This window comes from Python bivittatus, unplaced genomic scaffold, assembly GCF_059951505.1.
Source record: "Python bivittatus isolate LINGU-HERP-01145 unplaced genomic scaffold, Pbiv_v1 ctg000840_np1212, whole genome shotgun sequence".
Taxonomy (NCBI): domain Eukaryota; kingdom Metazoa; phylum Chordata; class Lepidosauria; order Squamata; family Pythonidae; genus Python; species Python bivittatus.
The window spans coordinates 39,968,703-39,991,289 of record NW_028277113.1 but is presented as its reverse complement, the minus strand read 5'-3'; the positions used below and the strand labels follow the sequence as shown (position 1 = coordinate 39,991,289).

At 37.7% G+C, this 22,587-nt stretch overlaps 1 protein-coding gene across 2 annotated transcripts in view; it reads left to right on the top strand.

Moving 5' to 3' along the window:
• Positions 1 to 22,587, top strand: part of GAREM1 (GRB2 associated regulator of MAPK1 subtype 1) — a 90,952-nt gene that overhangs the window by 27,107 nt on the left and 41,258 nt on the right. For both annotated transcript variants that reach the window (XM_007435451.4, XM_015889321.3), the window contains exon 2: positions 1,845 to 1,985. In XM_007435451.4, coding sequence (XP_007435513.1) covers positions 1,845 to 1,985 — 141 coding nt within the window. The remainder of the gene's footprint in view (positions 1 to 1,844; positions 1,986 to 22,587) is intronic.

Here is a 22,587-nt window from a genome sequence, read left to right as displayed (position 1 = left end):
AAGTTAGAATAGCAAAAATTTTCATGAATGAAGATGGAAAATGTTAGTATATTTCTATTCTGTCTAAATTAGATGTGTATGTTTGGGAGGTTGGGCATTGTGACAGGTATGGTTGCTTCTGGTGATATGGGGATGACTCCATACTATTAGTTGCATAAGCCCAACTGATGCCAGTAAAATGTAACTTAAGTTATATTAAATTACCTGATTGGCTTGTATAGGACGAAGTTGGATAAAAAGTAATGCTATTTTCCAAATGAAACTGAGGTTCTGCTTAGCAGCATCAAAATTTATCTTAAAGCCTCTATTTTGTATATTTATAATATTGAGCTTTAACATTTGCATTTTAATATTTCTGAAAAACATGACCTAAGAATTAAGGGTTTCACTAAACTGCAGTACTTTAAAGGAGAATCCTTGCATAGTTCTTGTAAATTAGTTTCTTGAGTTTGTGAAACACACTGTATTTTTCACACAGAAATGGGTGGAATATTTCTGGGGAAAAAACCCTCTCCTTTGTTTAAAAAATGTACTGTCACAATCACCACTTGCATAAAAATAGTTGCATAGTACAACATACTACAGTGACACATACAAGGATTGTTAGAATTTTCCTTGATTCTGCATCCTTTCCTTGCCGCTATTTTGCATCCTTTGCTTTGTGGGGGGGTGGGGGGAATAGGAAAAAGTTGAGGGAATTCAGTGGAAACTGAATATGTACTATATATAGCATGCTAAGTTAGCTGCCATTATTACATTAATATCCCATCATTCTTTTGGAAGCTCAGTGTGGGTTTCTCCTAATTTTATTTTCAAAACAACAATTGAATAGTGAGGTGGTTGGACTGATCTGAGAGATACTAATCCATCCAAAGTCATACAGGGATAACATCTTTTTGTGGTCTCGGAGCAAACTTAATATTTTTGGAGAGAGAAGAGGGGCGTGGACTGTTGTTGCTTTTGTTGTTCATTTCCCTCCCTAGCTTTGGGGGAATTTGGGGATTTGCTTTGTTTTTGTTTTTTAATCAATTTTAAGCCTATTTTAGAGATTCTGTTACATTTGTACAGTCTCAGCAGGAAGGAAATCATGTTGCTGATTTTCAGCAACTGTGGTTGAAGAGAGCCTTGAGAGTTGCAAAAGACAAAAGGGAAGGCGTCTCAAAGGCCCCAATATTGTATGTTCGTGGTCTCAGAAGAACTTGAACTTAGGTCTTCCCAGTCCAACAGCTTAGCCACTATGCCAAGGGTTTGAAGTGACTTTAAGAGGCAAAATGGCTGTGGCAACTAAGCGTCTCTTAAAAAGACCCAAATTGGACAGTATTTCCCATTTTGGGACAGTTTAAGCAGCAAAAGTTTCAAGTTCACTCCTTAACCCCCCCCCATGTCTAAATGGGAAACAGTTCTGCAATGTTGACCATGCCACTTGGGTGATGCACATAATCCTTTGGCCTTAAAGCCATCCCCAAATGAAAAAGTACTGTCTACCTTCTAAGTGATACATGAACCAGATAATTGAAATGATGATGAGACATATCTGACTTGCAAAGTAGCAACATAGTTGTAATAATGCATAGCAATGAATTTCTATACAAAGCATTTCCTGTAAATTCAGTCATCCTTGTAACAGCTCTAAGGAGTATTCAACTTTGCCTAATGTTCTGGATTGCAGGGCAGAGTTGACAGGAAATGGCCTTGTAATAAACCTATTGCAGAGATTAGATTAGGTTTAAACTGTGGGCTCAAATTTTAGCTTCCACAGTGTACTACCTAAAGGATTACAGTTGAATATTAACTTACTTTAATTATTAATTGATCATGAATTAAATTTTAATCTCTTTTTGTAGGAGAACCTATAGAAGGTCTTCGAGAGAGTGATTACCTTTTGATTCATTCATGCCGACAGTGGACAACTATTACAGCTCATAGTCTAGAGGAGGGCCATTACGTCATAGGGCCGAAGATAGAAATTCCTGTGCATTATGCCGGTAAGTGTAGCTTCAACTTTAGAAAACGGTGAATAAACAGCTTTACAATTTATCAGCTACAAAAATACTACCCCCTGAAAGATACTGTGACAATAATTTTAGCAAAATAAGGTCCATAGAAATATTGTAGTTTACCCTTACAGCAGAAATACTTGATATGCTTCGGTTAAATGGTGTGATTTATCTAATAAAGCTCCCTTGACTGCTGAAGGAAAATGGTACGTGTCTCATGCAAAGCTATTATCAGAAGTCATTGTAAAAAATGGTCAAGTGCCAGCTATAATGTGTTTAAAATGTTTATCTAAGGATATGACACCCTTCTTGTGTTAGTTCTACATGTGAACTGTGGACAAGGTGTCAGCTGAGGACATTTTTATTGATTGGTTCTGTTGTAAACAAGTATTGCATAGCCTCTTCCAGTGCACTTTCACTGCACTTAATCTTTTGGGGGTGATGGTGCAAATTGGGTCGAGGCAGTCTGTAAGATTTGATTGGCTTTAAGGGGTGAGCTTGGGTTTTGTTTTGTTTTTTTAAAACTAAGCCTCTTTTAGGATTTATATTACAGTTTTAAGTTTTTCTCATTTCAAAGTTATTCCATTTCAAAATGGAAGGATATTTTGTTATAATTTTCAGCAATTGCAGAAAAACATGTATCTGGGGATTGCAAAAAATTGTTCAGTGATTGTAGATTGCCTGCCACTGTGTACTTATTACATTACTTAACGTTCATCCTGATCTTTTCTTTCTAGCAAATTGTAGGAATTCAGTGCTCAACAGGCTCCTTTTCAAGGTAGACTTATTGCACTGCCAGCCCACAAATTTAATTTTCTTTAATTTCTGCTATGGTACCTTTTGTTTGTTTAGTTTAATTTCTTTTTATTGGCACAATCAAAATGTATTTACTAATATAAACTTTGTCAGGTAGGTAGGTACACACACACACACACACGTGCATTCAGTCTTAAAGACAGACACAATCAAACGGCAAAACCAATTTTTTTTAAACTATCTTTCACTAAAATATTACAAGTTTTCCCACTAGTTAATTAAGGATAAAAGTATCAGTAGCTCCAAGAAAGATAATGTCTTAGAATTTCTGAGCACAGCATAGCACAGACAGTAATAAAAATTATTGCTGTGCTATAGCAGTAAAATCAATTACAGCTTGATTTAACATGGGATAGCCCAGAAACCAGTTTCCCAGTGTTTATGTTCAGTATTTGTACAGTTCAATAGGCAAGGTTTTTTTCCTCTGTCTCCCTGGAGATTGTTGTGAGAGAGTGGATGATGTCAGATTACAGGTGGAGAAATTGTGCAGGAAGGAAGATGGTGGATAAGATTTATAGCAGAAGGAAGTGACTAGAGGAAGAGAAAGAAAAAGACAATGGGTTGGATTTACCATCAGGTGACATATCAGCATATCAGGGGATATCAGACATATCAGCATATCAGCTGACACATCAACTTATCAGGTGACAATGAGAAGTGGTATTAGAAGGCAAAATTTGAAGACTGGCTGGTACAGCAGCAAGCTAGAGTCCTGGGACAGAGGCTGGTGAAACGGGGATAGACCTCTCACCCCACCCCACGGTGATGGCTCTGGAGAAGGATGTCCTCAAAGGGGTTGCATAAAAGCACATACAGCACGTGGTAGAAAAGGCGAAACCACCAAGACTGGACTACCAGCAGATGATGAGGGTCTGCCACAGCTCCTGCCTCAAACTTGAACAGCTGGATGCGGCTTATGCCATAGGTTAACATTAAGTACCCTGGATAAGATGTGCCTGAATGGGGCCACTTCAGGACTTGTTAGCCTGGGTGAGAGGCAAGGAATGACTGAGAGAACCCTTTCTAGAGTGAGAGATCAAGGAAGCTGACCCTTGACTGAGGTCTTTGTGATAGCAGGGCCCTATGTGAGAGGGTCATCATAGAATTGTTGGAAAGATTAAGGATTTAATTAATATTTCATGGAATATAAGGTTGGGGTGAGCGGAGATAGGAATTGGTGGGCTAATTGGAGTGGCTTTGCTTGATTTCCACCCCATCTGTGGAGTAATTGAGAAAGTGTGGGTGGTTGAAAAGAAGGAGGCAGAAGCTTCTGCGATGGGACCTGTCGCCACAGACTGGATGTTGGGGAGGATGTTTGGAGGGGTTGGGGAAGGAGAGTTGGAGGGTGGGTGAATTCAGGTAGTGGTAGGTCAGGGAAGTTATGGTGCAAAGCAATGGGCTGGCTGGTCCAAGTAAAAAGGGGCTGGAAATTTGGTGTTGGTTTCCTCTTCCACTCAACTGTCTCAGTCCTGAGTCTGGGTGTCCAGATTACTGGAAGCTGTGAATCTTGGGCTGTTGCTGGTAAATGATGTAATTTACAATTGCATCCACAGTTAAACTGCCCTCATTCATGCCTTGGTCATAGATGGCACCTGGCATTATTACTGAAATCTGTTGGATGGATGTGGCCTATCAGAAATGTGCTCTCCCAGGTTTTGGATCCTAAAGCAACAGCGATCCCAAGGTAGGAGAAGTGAGATGGCAATGAACCACAAGTTACCTTATGGTGACCAGCGGCCCTTCTCTAGAGGAGATGGGCTATGAATGCCTGTATATGAAGTTGGGTTGTAAGGCAGAATGCCAACCTGAGTTCTTAGACCTCAGTGCAGGGGTGGTTTTGGAGTATTGCTGTCTATTGATAATGGAGGATTTAGAGTCCATTATTGTGTCAGTAGAATGATTTCCTGTGGTCCTGTTTAAGAAACCCCACTCTCTTTTTGGGAGTGAGGTGCAAGGAAGTCTTCCCATTGGCTGCTCTGAGATGTGTATGCAATACTTTACCAATAAAAGTGCTAAAGTCTGTTCAGGTCTGGACTCCATGAGAAGTGTCAGAGGATGTCAGTGATCTAATGATTACATAAACAATATAACCTGGGACTCATTCTGACTTGTCAGTTCTGAAGACATGGATAGTGTGCATAGCCATATGATCTCCATTAATTGTGGCATAGAATCCTGTCCCTTCATAACTTGTGAGGACATAAATAAATAGCTGGATCCAGGAGGTTAGTGCCTCTCCAAGGAAGGGAGCGTTGCTGACCTTCTTCAAAGACAAAGTAGTACAGCATCTCTGAATCTGGCCATTTTAATTGGTCATGCCCTCTAAAGAACTTCCTCAGCTTCAGGGTTCTCCTAGACTCATAGCTGCTCACAGTAGAGACCATTGCTATGAAGTCTTTGCCCAGCTTTGGCTGATATACCTGCAGCTGCCCTTCCTGGATCTGGAGGTCCTGGTGACAGTACCTCATACCCTTATCACTTGTAGGACTGACTACTGCAATTCACTCTACTATGGGCTGCTTTTGAAGACTACCTGTAAGATACAATTGATGTAAAATGCAGCACCTTCCTATTGCTGTCACAATATCGTATTAGTTCTGCGTGTGCTGCGTTGGCTTCCAGTAAGTTTATGACCAGAATTTGAAATGCTGCTTTTAACCTATACAACCCTTCATGGCTTGACACCTAGGTATCTTCAGGACTACCTCCTTTAGATAGAACCAGCTTACCTGGTTCACTCATCTTGAATCAGGCTGTTGAGGATACCTCAGCATATGGGATTGCAGAGATGGCCAGGAAACAGTCTTTGCTTTATCCCTCTGCCATAACCTCCATCTGGAAAATCAAATGGCACCTAAAAACTAAAGGGTCATCTAGTGCAGTTCAGCATAATTAAAATATTTGATGTTATTTGTTCCCTTAAGATAATAGATAAACTAATTAAATCTGTGTAGTAATTAGATCCATAGCAGGCAAAGGTGTTTCAGGTCTGGTATGGGCACCCTCACTGTACCTGTTGGCAGTTCCTTAAAGGAGCCACACATTTTCCAGGGTTTGCACTGTAGTCACGTGGCTTAGAAAAATATTTTGAGTTCAGGAGATGTTATGGATGTATTGACAGGATGCAGTCAAATATTGCTATCTGTTGCCATCTCTTTAACTTTCTGTAACTCAAACATGTATTTTCCTGAGCCCATGCAGCTGCTGTCTAATCCCAGAAAAGGATGAGGTTCCTTTAAGGAGCTGCCAACAAGTACAAGGGTGCCCACAGTGGATCCAGAGCATCTTTTACCACTCCCACACCTCTAATAAGAATCACACTTTAAAATTAAATCTAAAATATTGTGTATGAGGTCTCATTTGTTTTTTGTATTATATGCAAAACTATAAACTATAAATACTATAAAAGTTTTTGTTTAGCAGTATATGATGTATTTTCCCGAAGTAAATAATGTCAAGTCCACATTTGTCAAGGAGTGAAATTCTGTGTTGGGAATTTCTTTGCTGTGAAATAATTCAGGGGATGCTTACCGTCAATATGCTTTCTGAACAAACTGCTGTTTATCTCCGTAATGTTCGAGGGCAGACTTGAGTGGGGGTGACTGATTTTGTCAGACTTCAGGCCAGGCACTGCTGTAAATCTCTATTCCTCAGAAACTGAGCCCAACATTCAGGAGCAGATAATAAGAGAAATTTCAATATATCTAGAAAATTTGCTTTATTAGAGACAAAATATGTGCCAAAAATCTGCCTACTGCAGAATACAGTAATCAAGCCCTATATGTGGGGTGTGCATGCACTGTAGGAGGAGAGCTGTGTGAGTTTATGGTGGCAAAAAATCAGGAAGAGTCTGGCAGCATCTTTTCCGACTAACCCCTTTTATTAAAAGGCATAAGCTTTTGCAAGCTGTAGCTCACTTGTCAGATGCATAGTCTGATGTGGGATTTGAACTGGGGTGAAGGGTTTAATTCTTAAATATTTTTCTTCTGCCCTTTTGAATCAATGGACTTTGACCCTTTCTTTCCCAATCTTGAGATTGTAATGCATATTTTCCATTCTCTGTGGTTCTATCTGGCCTGAGCAACACTGGTTCTCACCACACCAGCTTCAGCTCTTACAGATGACAGCAGGAACAAACCAGCTTTAAGATATTTTCATTAAATTGTCTGTTCATGTTGGGAATTTAAAAATCTCTCTGGATTGCACCTACATCCATGTGTGAGTGTGCGCGCGCACACGCATGCTCACAAGTGACTACTGCCTTTTTAAATCTAGATGAATTGTCATCCTGGTTAGGACTATTTACACATTCCAATGTTTAATGCACTTTCCTCCTGGAACTTTATGTCTGGAAAACCTTAGAATTTAAAAGAAATGGTGGCTGGAATTAGGGCAGCTTTCTTCTTAAGGCCAACAAAGGAGAAGTGTACATGTTGTTTATAGAATCTTCTTCCAATGTTGACTCTGATTCTTTGTTATGAAATTTCTAAATTACAGATGTATATGCAGTATGTTTCTAAAGCAGCTGTAGTCAGATTTTGCGTTAGATTCTAGGCACACAAAAACTGAAGCTACCTCACAGCATCTGGGCTTTCTGCCAGATGAGAGTAAGCTCTGTCACAAGGCATCTCTCTTTATTTCTTATTTATTTGTTTGTTTGCAATAAATAATGTCACCGTTATATAATCACAAGATGAGAAGTTCTGTGAGAAATATCCTCCCTACATTTCAGGGTGCTAACCTTTCATTGAAATTCAGAATGGATAGTGTTGTGATTGTACCAACAGCCTCAGCTGCAGCTTTTATAAAATCTTCCTTATTTCTTTCAGTTTCTGAAGTGAATGGTGGAAAAAGACTGTCCATGAGTGTCGTGTCCGTTCTTCTAGGGCAGAAGTTCCCAAACTTCCTCAGTTCACGGCACCCTTGGTGTCCCAGGAATTTTTTCATGGCATCCCTAGGTGAAAAGAAATACCGAACAGTTGTGTTTATTAAATAGTTGGGTCCAAACAACTTAATAAGTATTTATGTCCTAACAAAGAAGCCATTTGAAAAAATAATTCAGATAAATTAAAAGAAAAAATAATATTTTTATTTTATTCTTAAATAACCACAATTTCTTACTAATGGGATGAGTATGCTTGTTGGTCATTGCACAACTCCTCAAATCTGGGAATAAGATTGGACATTGCCACCTTCATTTCCTGTTCTACATTGATTTCACATAGTACTTGCTGTTTATCACAGCAATCACCGAAAACCTGGCTTTGCAAAGATGTACGTCAGAAATGGATGTTGCAAAACCCAGCTTTGCAAATGGATGTTGCAAAAATTTTAAATATCCCACAGTGCTGCTGTGAGTTCACCGTGGCGCCCTGAAGTGCCATGGCACACAGTTTGGGAACCATGGTTCTATAAAGAATATATCTTGTTTGCTTTGTTGCATGGTAATATATAGTGGTGTTGAAAGCATAATGCCTTGGGGTATATTGGAAGTACATAATCAGTGCATGTCCTAGCATGTTATTTATCTGAATATTTCTAAATTTTTCCTTTTGCAACTTCTAATTTGCTAGCTAAACTTGAAGTATGACAGGCACAGGTTTAAAGAATGAATCTGCTGAGATGATGTGACTTATAGAATACTTTTTGTTTGTTGGGTAACTGATACATAGCACTACAGTTGATGAAGTGTTTGTTTTAGCTTGACTTGTTTCAAAAACATTTTCTGATAGGATTGTGACACTTGCTTAGCCATACTGGGTTACCCTGTGGCTTATTAGAAGAGGTATTCATAAATTAAGTGATGATAGAGGCTTTTTCTTGATCATAGGAAGTTTCTCTTCAGGATCAGTTAAGAATCTGGCCGACCAGCCACTTCATTGAACTGTCATATGGCTAGAGGCAAGCTGAGTCCAAGTAGGTTTGTCAGTTCCCATTCCCTGAGCAGACTATGGAGATATCCACAGAACCCACTCAGAAATTAAATAATTGTAAGGCTCAAGAGTGGCATGTAATTCATATGATTTGAAAACTGAGGTCACATGGACACAGTTTTTGAATTTTATAGCCACTCCTTTGAACATTACCTCTTCAACACTGGGTATTCATGTACCTTATTTAAGGATGCCCCCTGAATTCTCCAAGTGTGATAATTTTATAGAACATTTTCATTTTATCTGAGGTTATAGCAGAGTTGTAGCCTGAGCTCTCAAGCACCAAATCATTATTTCTGATTTCAGGCAAGTTGCTGTCAGTAGAATACATTTTATTGGCCAATCAATTAATGCCCCATCTAGATAATTCTGAAATATGTTTTCAGTAAGGTCCAAAAGGCACAGGTATTCTGCAAAAAACCATCACTGTATATACAAGAAAGCCTTATCATCCACATATAATAATGGTAGCAACAATATTGAAATTGTGTTTGATAAACTGAGGCACTGATCCACCTAGCTTGGTACTGCTTGTGCTGACTGGATATGAATCAACTAGTTTTCAGGCAGGAGACCTTTGGAATCCAATTTCTGGTGATGGGGATTGAGCCTGTGCCCTTCTGCATATGAAGAATGCAAGTCTGCCCCATCCTATTCCAACTCATAAATAATTAACTTTTCCCTCTAATGAAAAAGAAACCCTCACTCAAATTTGTAACAATGTCCTATATAGAACAGTCAGATAAGAACAAAATGAGAACAGTTACTAGGGCAATATTTAGAATGCTTGAAGCAGAAGTACATATCAAATCAAAGTTTTGCTGTTATTGTTATTAACAACAAGTAACAATACCATTAAGATTTGTTCCAGAGTTACAGGTAGACATTGCTTACTGACTGCCTCATTCAGTGACTGTTTGAAGTTACGACAATGCTGAAAAATAACTTTAGGACCAGTGCCTGAATTTACGATGTTCACAGCGTCCCTCAGTCACGATTGCCATTACAGTCAGCACGTGTTGTCCTGTGCCTGACCTGTGTTCCCCCCACCATGCAGAACAGAGAAATTGGAGGGGAAGGGATTACAAGAGAGTAAGCAGGCACACAATGGGGAATATGCCAGGCTGTCTGTGTAGCGCGCTCAGGGCTGCTGGCTCCACTGCATTCCTTTTGATATGTGTTCCCCATTACGTGCCTGCTTACTCTCTTATAATCCCTTCCTCTCCAATGAATGTAAATACAAACATTAATTCCCTTCTTGCTAATTATTCCAGCAGCAGGTTGAGCATTCCAAAGGGTGAGGGAGTAGGAAAAAGGAAAGCACAGTTGCGGTCATGTGATTTCCCACTTAGTGACTGTTTCACTTAGTGACAGAGCCAATCCCAATTGTGGTTGCTAAATGAGGACTACCTGTACTGATGCCATGGCAGATTTTAAATCAACAAACCTGGTAAACAAGGAACATTTCCATATAAAAATGTATACAGAATGATTACTTGTGATGGCCTACACTGTTTCTTCTGTTGTGTTCCAGTGCAAAGAGGCTACACTTCATTTCTTGAGCATAAATGGTAAGTATTTCTGGCCACCATGTCTATAAATCTAACCAAAATGATCTTAAGCTAGATCTCCCTTTATAAATGGATGCTGTGAGACTTGAGTTTCATCCAGTTGAAAGGGCACCAGTTAAAATTTAAGTGAAGGAGTTCAATAATGATTGGTAAAACTCATTCTGAAAAACATTTTTTAGTCTCATGGATGCTTGACATTGCTACGTGGCAAGCTAATGATGACTTCTGTGACAAAACAACTTGTTCTTGATTAAACAATGGATTGTAAGGATAAATAGTACAGGTCCCCAATCAATTCCACTTCTTTAATTGTGAAACACCAATTTTGTACTCAAAGGACAGCCCTTTTTATATTTTTCCAATCAGTGCAGCCCCATCTTCCCTTCCAAGTGTATCTGTACATGTGAAAGATAGTTTCTGTAATTACTAGCCACATATCAGTGGCTCAGGAGCTAACTTGTAACAATTTTATATATTGCATCTGGTGCACCACTTTAAGTATTTTATATATCGTACATGTTTTAATGATATATGGTATGAGATTTTTGTTTGTTTTTTGTTTGTTTTCATTGCTGTATGCCACCCAGAGTCACATTGAGTTGGGCAGCCTTATCTAATAAATCTAATAAATAAATAAAATACAGATCAGGATTTTGTGTATGTATGAATATATGCTGTATGCATATATGCATCTATATATTAGGTAAATATTTGATTGAACTGTGCATATATTCAATTTTTAGGATGATGTTTTTCTTTTAGCAAAAACATGGAAGTTCTTTGACTCCTTGATCCACAGGACTAAGCCAGCAATACCACTGAAAGTATATACTTTTGTATATACATTATACATTAAAAGTGCACTTCTGAGATAGTAGCCAGGTTTACATTTTCTTCTAAGCCATAAAGGAGTGTATGTGTGTGTGTGTGCGTGTGTGTCAGAAGAACATAAACAGTACTCTGCTGGATTGGACCTCTGGCTCACCTAGTCCAGCAGTCTGTTCTCATAGTGGTCAGCCAACTGCATAAAAAAGTCTTCCAGCAGATGCTTTCAGAGGCAGTCACGCTGCCATCAAGGCTAATAGCCATTGATTCCCATGACTTCCATGAACTGATTCAACCCTTTTATGAAGCCAGATGAGCTGGTAGACAGCACCACATCTTGTATGGTGTAGTATATCATGTGAAGTGATCCATTGTGATTTATAAACAATGGTTTGTGGAAGGAGTGGTCATCTTGTGGGCATATGCAAGCAACTAACAACCCAAATTCCATCTCTGAAATTTCACATACTCACTACCAATCACTTAAAAAAACCCAAGTCTCTGCTCCATTCATTGGGGTCTCTTGCAGCTGGTTGGGGGAGTGAGTTATGGCTCCCAGGCTCACCCCTGGTTTATGGTTTCATCTTAATTGTAAATCCAGCTATTATGCCTCATTCAGCAAGCCACAGCTAACAGAATATACTGTGTATGAACTCTGACAATATTTGTTACTTTTAGTTAGGTTAGACTTTCCTTCCCTAACTTGATGTCCCCCACCGCATCCCAGATACAACTCTGAGAATTCCCAGTCAGCAGGAACGGTAGATCTAACACATCTGGACAGCAGGTTGGGGAAGGCTGGAGCAGATCATTGCAGCTTCTTAGAAATATAACCAAGTGGAATGTTATAGGGATCAAATTTCCACTGAAACAAATGGCTGGCTATTGAGACAGAAGTTTGGGGCTTTTTTCCCCCAACATCATTGGACTTTCATATATGAATTATGTTCCAGGGCAAATCCATATGCAAGCATCTTACTGCTGCTCCACTGCTTCCAAGTGAGGAGAGAAGGATAATTTCTGTGTCAAATAAATAATATTTGGGTCAGGGCAAAAACTTGGCAAGGAATTGAGTGTGTGAACCAAAGTCATCTCCTGCAAGGATCACTTTAACAGCCAAGCTTTGGGGGAAAAAAGGGGGTGGGGGAAAATCTGTGCATGAGTGGGAGGGAGAGTGAGGAAGAGTGAGACTCCACAGCTGTGCTCCAGCTGGCTAGGATTGCCATGGCCCTTGGATGTGGGAGAAATCAGTTAATCTTACTTCTGCATGTTTTGTTTCCTCTGCCATCTTGTTTCAGAGCCTTTAACACAGCTACTAAAAGTAGCCCTCTATTATTTCATACGTAGATCAGGTCATCCTTGTCATTACATCTTCCTCATTGTCATTCACATCCATAGATACAAAATTATAGAACTAAAATATATTCACACTCCTTCTTCCCGCATTCCATCTCACTTGTTCTTTTCAAAGAACTGTTCAGGAGGTTATCAGCCTGCACTAACCTGGTATTTTCTGGAAATAATTGGAGTTCTCATCCAATACAACTTGAAAGCCCCCAGTTGGGGAAGTTTAACATTTTCTGTGATTGGTCTTTGAGAAGAAGAGGAATGGATACAGTTCCTTGGTACAGGAGATGAACAAAGATGGCACCCTGGATCCCATTTCTCCGTGTCTCAAGGGCCTGGTGCATTCAGACTGTTAACTGGAAATAATCTGTAGCCAAATTGCTCTGCTCCAGACAGTGCCCCAGTTATATCTCTTTGCTAATATACCTTGTCAGTTTCCTTTCTTCGTTGTATCACTACCCTTGCTGCTCTTTCTATTTCTCTGTCTCATTCTACTTTGTCTCTAAGCACTCTTTTAATTCACTTGCTCTGCTTCTCCTTTATTTTTGTTTTCATAGTAGGCACTCATTTGCTACTTAACATTTTGGGTTGTGTGTGTGTGTGTGTGTGTGAGAGAGAGAGAGAGAGAGAGAGAATATATGAGAGTGGAGATTGAGCCTATTCCATATCCCAAGTAGATTAATTTAAAAACAACATTTTATCCACATCTAATTTCAACAGTGATGAACCCAAGTCACTGCCCTTTATCATGCTTTTCCCTTTTTCTCTTGGATGTAGGTTTTCTTTGGGGTGCCTTCTGAGTCTGGAAATTGTAGCAACCCAGATCTCCATCAATAGGCACTCCAAAATAATTTTGATAGGGAAAAGTATATGCAGTCTTTGGTTGCCAAATATATTCATTTGGTTAGGAAGGAATTGGTTTTTTTAATGACTATTAAATATGTACTATATTTGAGGCTCTTGATGCTTTAAGAGGAAGGTGCTGAAAAACATATCTACAGTGTTGGATTAAGTTGTCCTATTTAACGTTTGCTCAGATGTTCAGAAGTATGTTTGGCTAGATTTAGAAAATGCTGGTAAGTGTGGTTGGAATACCTCAGTCAGCATCCTCCCTATGGAAACCAAAAGCACTTCATGTCTGGAAACCAATGCCAGTCACGTCAGCCTTACTTATTAAAGCAACTGACATCATAGATTTCTCAGACTGTGACTGAATTGTGGTACCAGGCAATGACTGTTGCTGAACTGAAGCTTGCTGCTCGAGCAATTTGTGAACAAATGCTTATTGTGTACATTATACATAATATACAGTCACAGAAAACTAATTGGTATATGTGTGTGCAGGAGTACCATTTCATTGTGAAAAGCAAGTAATAAATTATTCTGAAAAAAGATATTCACATAAGTGCTGGGTGCTCTTAGTTAACCTGAATTAATTTAAGGTGTATGTCTAAACAAAGCTTATCTTCTTGCCACTATAATAGAAATTACATTATACTCTGCAGAGCGGAAGAGCCTGGGGAAAAACTATGATCTTATGTGACTAACAGATGAAATATTGAAGAAATCATGAATGTTTTGGTCTTTGTAAATTAGAATTTAAAGTTCTACCAAAGTCTTCTTGTACTGAGCTGGTGACCTGTTGGCCATAAAATGTACCTTGCAACTGTTGTCATAACTGGTTTCCTGCATTAAAATCTTTTTAAAAAGTCACCATGTTGATACTGAAGTCAAATTTTTTAATTTTTCAAAAAACTTTTCCAGCTTTACTGAACTTCTAATATAAAAGAACAAACTAGCATTACTTTGCCAGTTGGATGAGAAAAACATATGGCACTGGAGTATGTAATAAGATTCCCACTCAGTAGTGGGCTGCTCATTCAGTTGTATGATAAAAAGCCAGACGCATTATTTTTCCATTCTGATTTTAAAGGGGAAAAATAATGTTATCATCAGAGAGCTAGGAACACAGACTGTAGTACATTTACAGAAAAATATAATGAGTGTCTACTTGAAAGCAAGCCTCATTGAGATCATTGGATCATACTTCTATGTTTTCAGCTTAAATTTCAATAGATAAGGCCATTTGAGCTGCAAGCACATTGAAAATAATGGGGTAATCACCAGGATTCAGTATGGATTTGTTCAGACCAGTTTGCCACATGAACATTAGTTTTTGTTTTGAGCAGGTAATGGCACATGAATGAACTAGATACATAACTGAAAATCCTAAAGTATGATAATCTGTTGTTTCTATTAAGTGAAGAATTAAGAGATGCCACAAGGTTCACACTACCATAATTTTGCTGCACACACACACACACACACACACACAAAATTTTTGCCTGAATCAGCAGCTGAATAATTTTCAAATAATGGGAAGAAATTATTCCATTTTATTGGTCAGACCCCCACCTGAAATATTGAGTCACCTCACTCTAAGGAGGATTCAGTAAAACTGATTGGGGACTAGAAACTAAGTCCTATGAAAAGAGTGTAAGGAGTTGGACACATTTAACTTTGAGATTAAATGAATCTGTGGGTGGACATTGATATATCTCATCAAATACCTAAAAACGTGTGCCACTTACAAGAAATAGATTTCCCACTGGAAGTTAGAAAAAAGAATATTGTAAGAGCAATTTGCCAATGCAGTTAGTTACTTAAGAGAGGAGATGGTTTTTTTCCTTCACTGGATGTTTTGAACCAGAGACTACATAGCCATTGATTAGGAATGCTTTAATATAGATTCCTGCACTAAGGAGGAGTTGAACTTTATGACCTAAATGCCCTTTCCAATTATGTAATCTACTCCTTTTTTCAGAGCTATCTAAGGGATGAGTTTGAACCAATGCTTATCATGAATCTTGGGAGTAGGTGTGGATTGTTGATCAATAGTAGCAACTGAGTGTGCAAAATGCATTTCCTTTGCTCCCATAATATACAACGTGGCATTATATCTCTGGGGTTAGAAGGCAAGGTTCAGAGGAAATGGCTTCCTTGATTCTACCACCCATTCCTACTTCTTCTACAAGGTTGATTCCTACTTCTGTTATTGGCTTCCTGCCATTCTTCATTGTTTTTTATATTTGAGGTATCTGAGTCCATTTTTTCTTAGCAGTCTTGGTCAGTTTAATTCTTGAACTAATTCAATCTTATCTTGTTTTTTTTTAACTTCTTACATTTTACATTCATAGAGGCTTTTTTCCCTACCATATATTCTTATTTTGTTAACTCCTTTCATGAAGTAAATTTAAATCCAAAGTGACACACTAAAAAATTATTTGCAGAAATGGATACAGTCTACCCCTTTCAAGAAAATAGCATCTATTTACTTCATTCTTTTCTTACTTCTTTTCTCTTTTACTTTTTTTACTTCTGTTTCTTTTTTCCCCTTCTAAACTGTTCAGGTTTATAGTGTTTGGAAAGTACTACAGTGGTACCTCGGTTCACGAACTTAATTTGTTCCGCAACTCTGGTCGCGACTCGAATTGGTCGCGACCCGAATCAAATTTTCCCATAAGGTTCAATGTAAATACGGTTAATCCGTTCTGACCCCTCCAAATTTGGTCGTGACCCGATTTTGGTCACGTCCCGAATCAAATTTTCCCATAAGGTTCAATGTAATTACGGTTAATCCGTTCTGAACCATATGTATTTTTTTTTTTAAACCACAAAAAATATGAAACAAAATACCGTACGAAGAGAGAGAACGCTAACCTTGCTCGACGCAACTTCTGGCGTGGAGGACAGGAAGGCGGGTGGGGAGGCGGTTATTGCTTGGAGGGAGAGTCCCCCTCCCTACAGGAAGCCACGACCACGTGTCATGGGAGGGAAAATGGCTGCGGATCCTGTTCATCACCTGATCCGGCCTTCGCAAATGGAAGCAAAATTTTGCGAACAGAGCTGTTCATGACCCGAATTGGTCATGAACAGAAGCGTTCGTGACCCGAGGTACCACTGTACTTTTTTTTTTTTAATGACATTGTCATCTATGTTGTGCTAAGTGGTGATTGCTATGATGTTAAAAAAAAACCTTGAGGAACTGAGGGGGGATTATTTATTTGTTTATCTCTGTGATTTTTATTTCATTATATGATATTCTGACCTCCAATATCGAAGAAAGAACAACAGTATTCATGGGGTGAATCAGTGTTTTGCTTGCTTCCTCAGGGCTGTTCTCTAAGCTAGAGGAGGGATCCAGTGGTCCTCCAGGTAGCTGATGAACTACCTTCCCAGGATCTCTCACAGTCACCATCACTCATGTTGGCTTTAGTTGCTAGGAGTTACAATTCAGCAATCCCAACAGAAGATAAAATCCCACCCGACCCCCACCCCATGCAGAAGTCTGTTCAGAATACTCCCACTGGCAGAAAGCCAGAAGATACTTTTTGCCAAATTTCCTATTATCTGCACACATCACACACACCTTCAGTTCTGGCAGATCCTGAGCAGATTTTCTGGACATAAAGGGGACTAGGTGGGGAAAATGAAGAAAACACATTTTCCCAGTGGGATCTCTTCGCTGGATTAACAGGCTTTTTTCCCTAGTACATTTTTTTAAAGATACCAGTACTGGGTTATAAAACAAGAAGCAAACTTTACTGTGTTTTGAACTGGGTCAGTCTCTACTTCTGTAATGAATTTGCTTATTAGAAGGAGTCAGCGGCCTGCAATTCAGCTGAGTTTTTTGTGTCATTTTTTAATGTTTTTATTAAATTCTTCCATTTTAGGCTGCATTTTCATAGTTTGATTTAGTTCCAGCACATGTTGCTGTTATCCCTAGATGTAGTAATATGTTTCTCCCTTTCCATCACACCTTTGTTTAAGGAGTAACTACTTACTTCTGTTCTGCTGTGACCCTAATGAAATACTTTGTGCCTGTCATGGGGAGTTTCATACAAAGCTGGCATTTTAGAATGAAGAACACTTCTGAGAATTTATAAGGACAGTAGGGAATACTTTGTTATGCTTTAATCACATTTCCAATGCTTTTATCTTTATCAAGTCTTATTTGAGTACCAGTAAATCCTTACTGCAGACTTCTTCAGTCTGACAGATGTGGTGGACATGAACTTTGACTATTAGCCATATCATTTAAGGATTACAAAAAATGTAGTTCAGCCAGCAGCTTGAGAAAGGTTACTTTAATGGAAAATATAAGTAGATGTTTAATGTCAAGAAGTTACTGTCCTAATTTTTAAGAAGAGAAACTTAAAGTAACATTGAAGAATTCTTCATATAATATATAAATCTATTCAACTGATTTTTTAAAAACTTTCCTTTTCCTTCAAGGCAAATCTTGAATTAATTCTTCATTCTACAAGAAACGGATACTTCAGTTTATCATGGCAATTTACATAAAGTTAAAATTTAGCAATGGTACTATTGTTAATTTTATTCATTTTAATGTGTGTTAAACAAAACATTCCTATTTTCTTCTTTGCTCCCATTAAATTTCATGGAGTGATTGGTAAATGAAGAAAATTCAGAAACCTGTTAGTGTATTTTGTTTTTATTGGAACAATAAAAGTTTAGATGGTGCTTAATCATGATTTCTCCTAATTGGCTCTTCACTGTTTTCTCAGACACTGATTCTGTAAGGTAAATACATTTGTTCTTTAAAGGATTACAAAAAATCAGTGCATTTAATGACTTATTCTAATTTATGGTTCCATTCAAATATTTTAAAAAGAGATTGCATTTACTAAAAATGCCTATTTGGAGAAAATTACACTGTAAATTTGATTTTTAACATATTGCTTAAACCAGAAATGGTCATATTAGCTACCTTCTGAGATCAGGGTACAAAATGAAGTGAGAAGGTGGTAACTTAAAGCAAATGTAAAGCAAATGTGAAGAGGAAAGATATGAATCACATACACTGTAGTGTGTTTTTAGAATAAAATGGGAGACTTGAAGCTTTTTTAATTTCAGTGCAAACAATGTGCTTATATATAATGTAAGTGTGTATATGAGTGTGTTAGCCATTTGTGGCCACTCAACAATTGATTGACAGCCAGTGAGGCATAGTGATTATGGTGTTGGGCTAGGGATGGAGAGAGCTAAATTCTAGTTCACTCTCAGCCACAGAAGCTCACAAAGTGACATTATGCCAGCCTACCTCACAGTGTTTGTTGTGGAGAAAAATAGGAGAAGGAAACAGTGTGAATGCTGCCTTAAGCTTCTAAATAAAAGGCAGGATAAACCTCTAAAAGACAGATAAATAAATTTAAAAAACCTAATTTAAAATATTATATTAAGTAGTGAAATGCTCAAAATTATCCAGTTATTTTTTTTAAAATATTGCAATTTTTAAAAGAGAAATACAGAAAAAAAATACAAAAACAAATTAAAAGAAAAACAATAATATCCAACAAATTAGTTATGAAATTGTAATACCAAAACAATCAAAAAGACAAACAGAAAAAACCCCTAAAATACTAGATTAAGCTAAATGACCTAAATATATAACATGTATAATTTAATCACAATTTATCAAATTGTGCATAAAATTTGTTCTTGTAAAATATTATGAAATCTATGCCAAAGGGAAAAGTATTGTGTCATTTTTTTTGCTTAGTAGAAAAAAATTACCTTTTCAAAAATGGATAAATTGCACATTTTTTGAATCCAGTCTTTCATATCTGGGGTAATAGTACTTTTCTAATCTCTCAATATAATTATCTTGGCTGTTCCCCACACCATGTATTACCAATACACCTCAAAAACAATCAGATTCTACAATTCTGAGATATAATTCAAAATAACATTGACATCTTTAACATGAAAACATTTACCCAAGCATCTGTTTATATATGTTAACAGTATTCTTCCAGAATGAAACCAAACTACACATGGCCAAATCATATGAGTTAATATACCCTCAAATTTCTTACGTTACCAACTATAGTCCATTCTTTCTGGTACAGTCTTTGAGGAATCCATTGGACTTAGAATAAAATATTTTGATTGATTAATTTCAGATTCAAGTCCAAGGAAGCAGACTTAATATTTTTAAAAACTTGGATCCATTAATGTTCCAGCTCTTTATTCTCTAAGTCATAAATACCAATAATTTCAACTTCAAGGATATTTTTCAATTTCTGACATAATTTTGTAGTTGGTTTAATTTCAGAATCAGTCTCAATAAAAAATGGTAGTATCTTAGCTGCTTCAGTGAGGCAGCTAAGGAGTCTGGTCTGTATCATTTTATAACAATTAATATAAAATATGTGTAATTCGGTATACTTCATTTACTGCCCAGTGCTACCCATTTTATCTTTGAAATTTATGTTGTTGCATGCAATAAGACTTACCACCAAGTATCTGGACACATGACTGCATCCTTAATATCATAGCTTACAGATCAGTATTTTGGTTGCTGTTTGGATCGTGATTTTTGTGTTTTCTCTAGTATTTATTAGTGGTGTTTATGACTTTAATTACATATTATATTTGTATTGAAACCCATATATGTTTCCTTGAAACTGTTCGTGGGTCATCTTGAAATGTTATCTTTCATTATGTAAATATGTACAGTGGGGCAAAAAAGTATTTAGTCAGCCACCAATTGTGCAAGTTCTCCCACTTAAAAAGATGAGAGAGGCCTGTAATTTTCATCATAGGTATACCTCAACTATGAGAGACAAAATGGGGGAAAAAAATCCAGAAAATCACATTGTCTGATTTTTAAAGAATTTATTTGCAAATCATGGTGGAAAATAAGTATTTGGTCAATATCAAAAGTTCATCTCAATACTTTGTTATATATCCTTTGTTGGCAATGACAGAGGTCAAACATTTTCTGTAAGTCTTCACAAAGTTTTCACACACTGTTGCTGGTATTTTGGCCCATTCCTCCATGGAGATCTCCTCTAGAGCAGTGATGTTTTGGGGCTGTCGCTGGGCAACATGGACTTTCAACTCCCTCCAAAGGTTTTCCATGGGGTTGAGATCTGGAGACTGGCTAGGCCACTCCAGGACCTTGAAATGCTTCTTACGAAGCCACTCCTTCGTTGCCCAGGTGGTGTGTTTGGGATCATTGTCATGCTGAAAAACCCAGCTACATTTCATCTTCAATGCTATACCTACAGTATGATGAAAATTACATCATTTTTTCTCTCTCATCTTTTTAAGTGGGAGAACTTGCACAATTGGTGGCTGACTAAATACTTTTTTGCCGCACTGTATCATGATGTAAACCATTTCGGTCATGGTTTATTATTGAAAATAGAATAAAAATATGTAGAGATAGAGATAGTAAAAATTAGGCTTTACTGATTTAGAAAAGAGGTAAATTATCAAACTTCGGAGTCAGCTGTCAGCTTTTTTCATGGTCTGTTAAATTTATAAGAAAACTGGATAGTAACATTTTAACAAAATGTTTCTTTATGTGAGAGGAAAGCTATTTTTAAGAAAATGTATGCTATGATGCATGGCTACAATCTAGAAACAAACATGATAACTTTTGTTTTTGAAGTATTGTTTTTACTAATATGCATATGAAATATGATCAGTTAAGTAAGCTTTCTTTAACCAGGTGACAGGCTTCTTTAAAACAATTTCTGTAGATGGCAATCACTGCAAAATATTAGAATTTGGATAGCGCAAACCATGAATCAAGGTCCTTGCTTGAGTATTCAAGGCCTTTAAATCAAGACAGTTTTTACAAAAGTTTTTAAAAGCTAACAGGGCAATCCCTAAGACTGATCAAGCAGAAACCAGGAGAACATTCTAGAAGATGACTTTGGTGGGAGTGGGGGTGACAAAGTAAATTTAATCTTACCCTCAGACACTGAATTTTAAGCAGTGCTGGCTTTTTCTGCCTACAAACCCCTGCCAATTGTTTGGCTACAGTATTCTGACCCAGGTGAAGCTTCTGCAGAATTCCTAAGAGGAGGAATTGATTTCTGTGGAACTTTAAACATATCTCCTAGAGGCAAAGCAAACTTAACAGCTTTCTGGAATTGCTGAAAAAATGAGGTGCAAAACTGATGTCATTCCAACCACTACATCCCAGATAATCCATAAGATGTCATATTTCACAGTATCAAATGCAACAAACAAGACAAAAACCATTGGTAAAATATTGCCGCTACCTTTCTGCTGTTGAGAATGACTGTCTAGAATAGTCACAGAAGGCAAACTGAAAAGAATCAGGCCAGGAGAATAGTGGGGAATTCTGTCATCATAACTTCTAGCTGGATTATTTTGGGAAACCAAAAATTTCCCTGGCAGAGGTGTAAAAATGGCTTCTTATAAGGAAGTGAGCAGTTTTATATTTTAAAAATTAACTACTGCTGATATGGACTAGGAGATAGCAAATCTCGATCCAACATATAGAAACTGTGGAAAAGGCAGACTTTATGTTGGGAAAGTACAATAACATTTCAAATATCCTAATGCTTTACAAATGATTGAAGTAACCACACAACCATACCTTGTACGTTTCTTACCACCACACTTTAAAATGGAAAAAGTGAAAAAAAGAATGAAGTCGCTAAAATATTGGAGATTCTGCTTCATGGGGAATTTTTACAATAGTTGGAACTTATTGTGTGTGTGTGCGTGCCTTTGAGTTAGTGTTGACTTCTGGTGACTGCCTGGACAAGTCCCTGCAGGTTTTTTGGCAAGATTTCAGAAGTGGTTTGCCATTGCCTGCTTCTTAGGGCTGAGAGAGAGTGAGTGGCCCAAGATCATCCAGCTGGCTTTGTACCTAAAGTGGGACTAGAACTCCTGATTTCTAGCCTAGTACCTTAACCACTACACCAAAGTGGCTCTCTGGAACTTTTCAGGTTGGGAAAAGAAGGGGAAAGTACAACATGACATAAATATATACAATTGCATCTAATGTGGAAGAAAATGGAAGGGAAACCTTTTTTATCTAGCTCTTGTAATACTAGAACCTGGAGTAATTCAGTGAAACTAAATGTTGGTGGCTCAGGATACAAAACAGAAGTACTTCTTTAGACTGCGGAATCTATTTCCACCAGATGCAGTGAAGCCTACCAATTTAGATTATTTAAGAAAAAACTATATGAAAAATTTTGGTAGATAAAAGATGTAATACTAGGAACTTACAGTTCCTAGTATTAA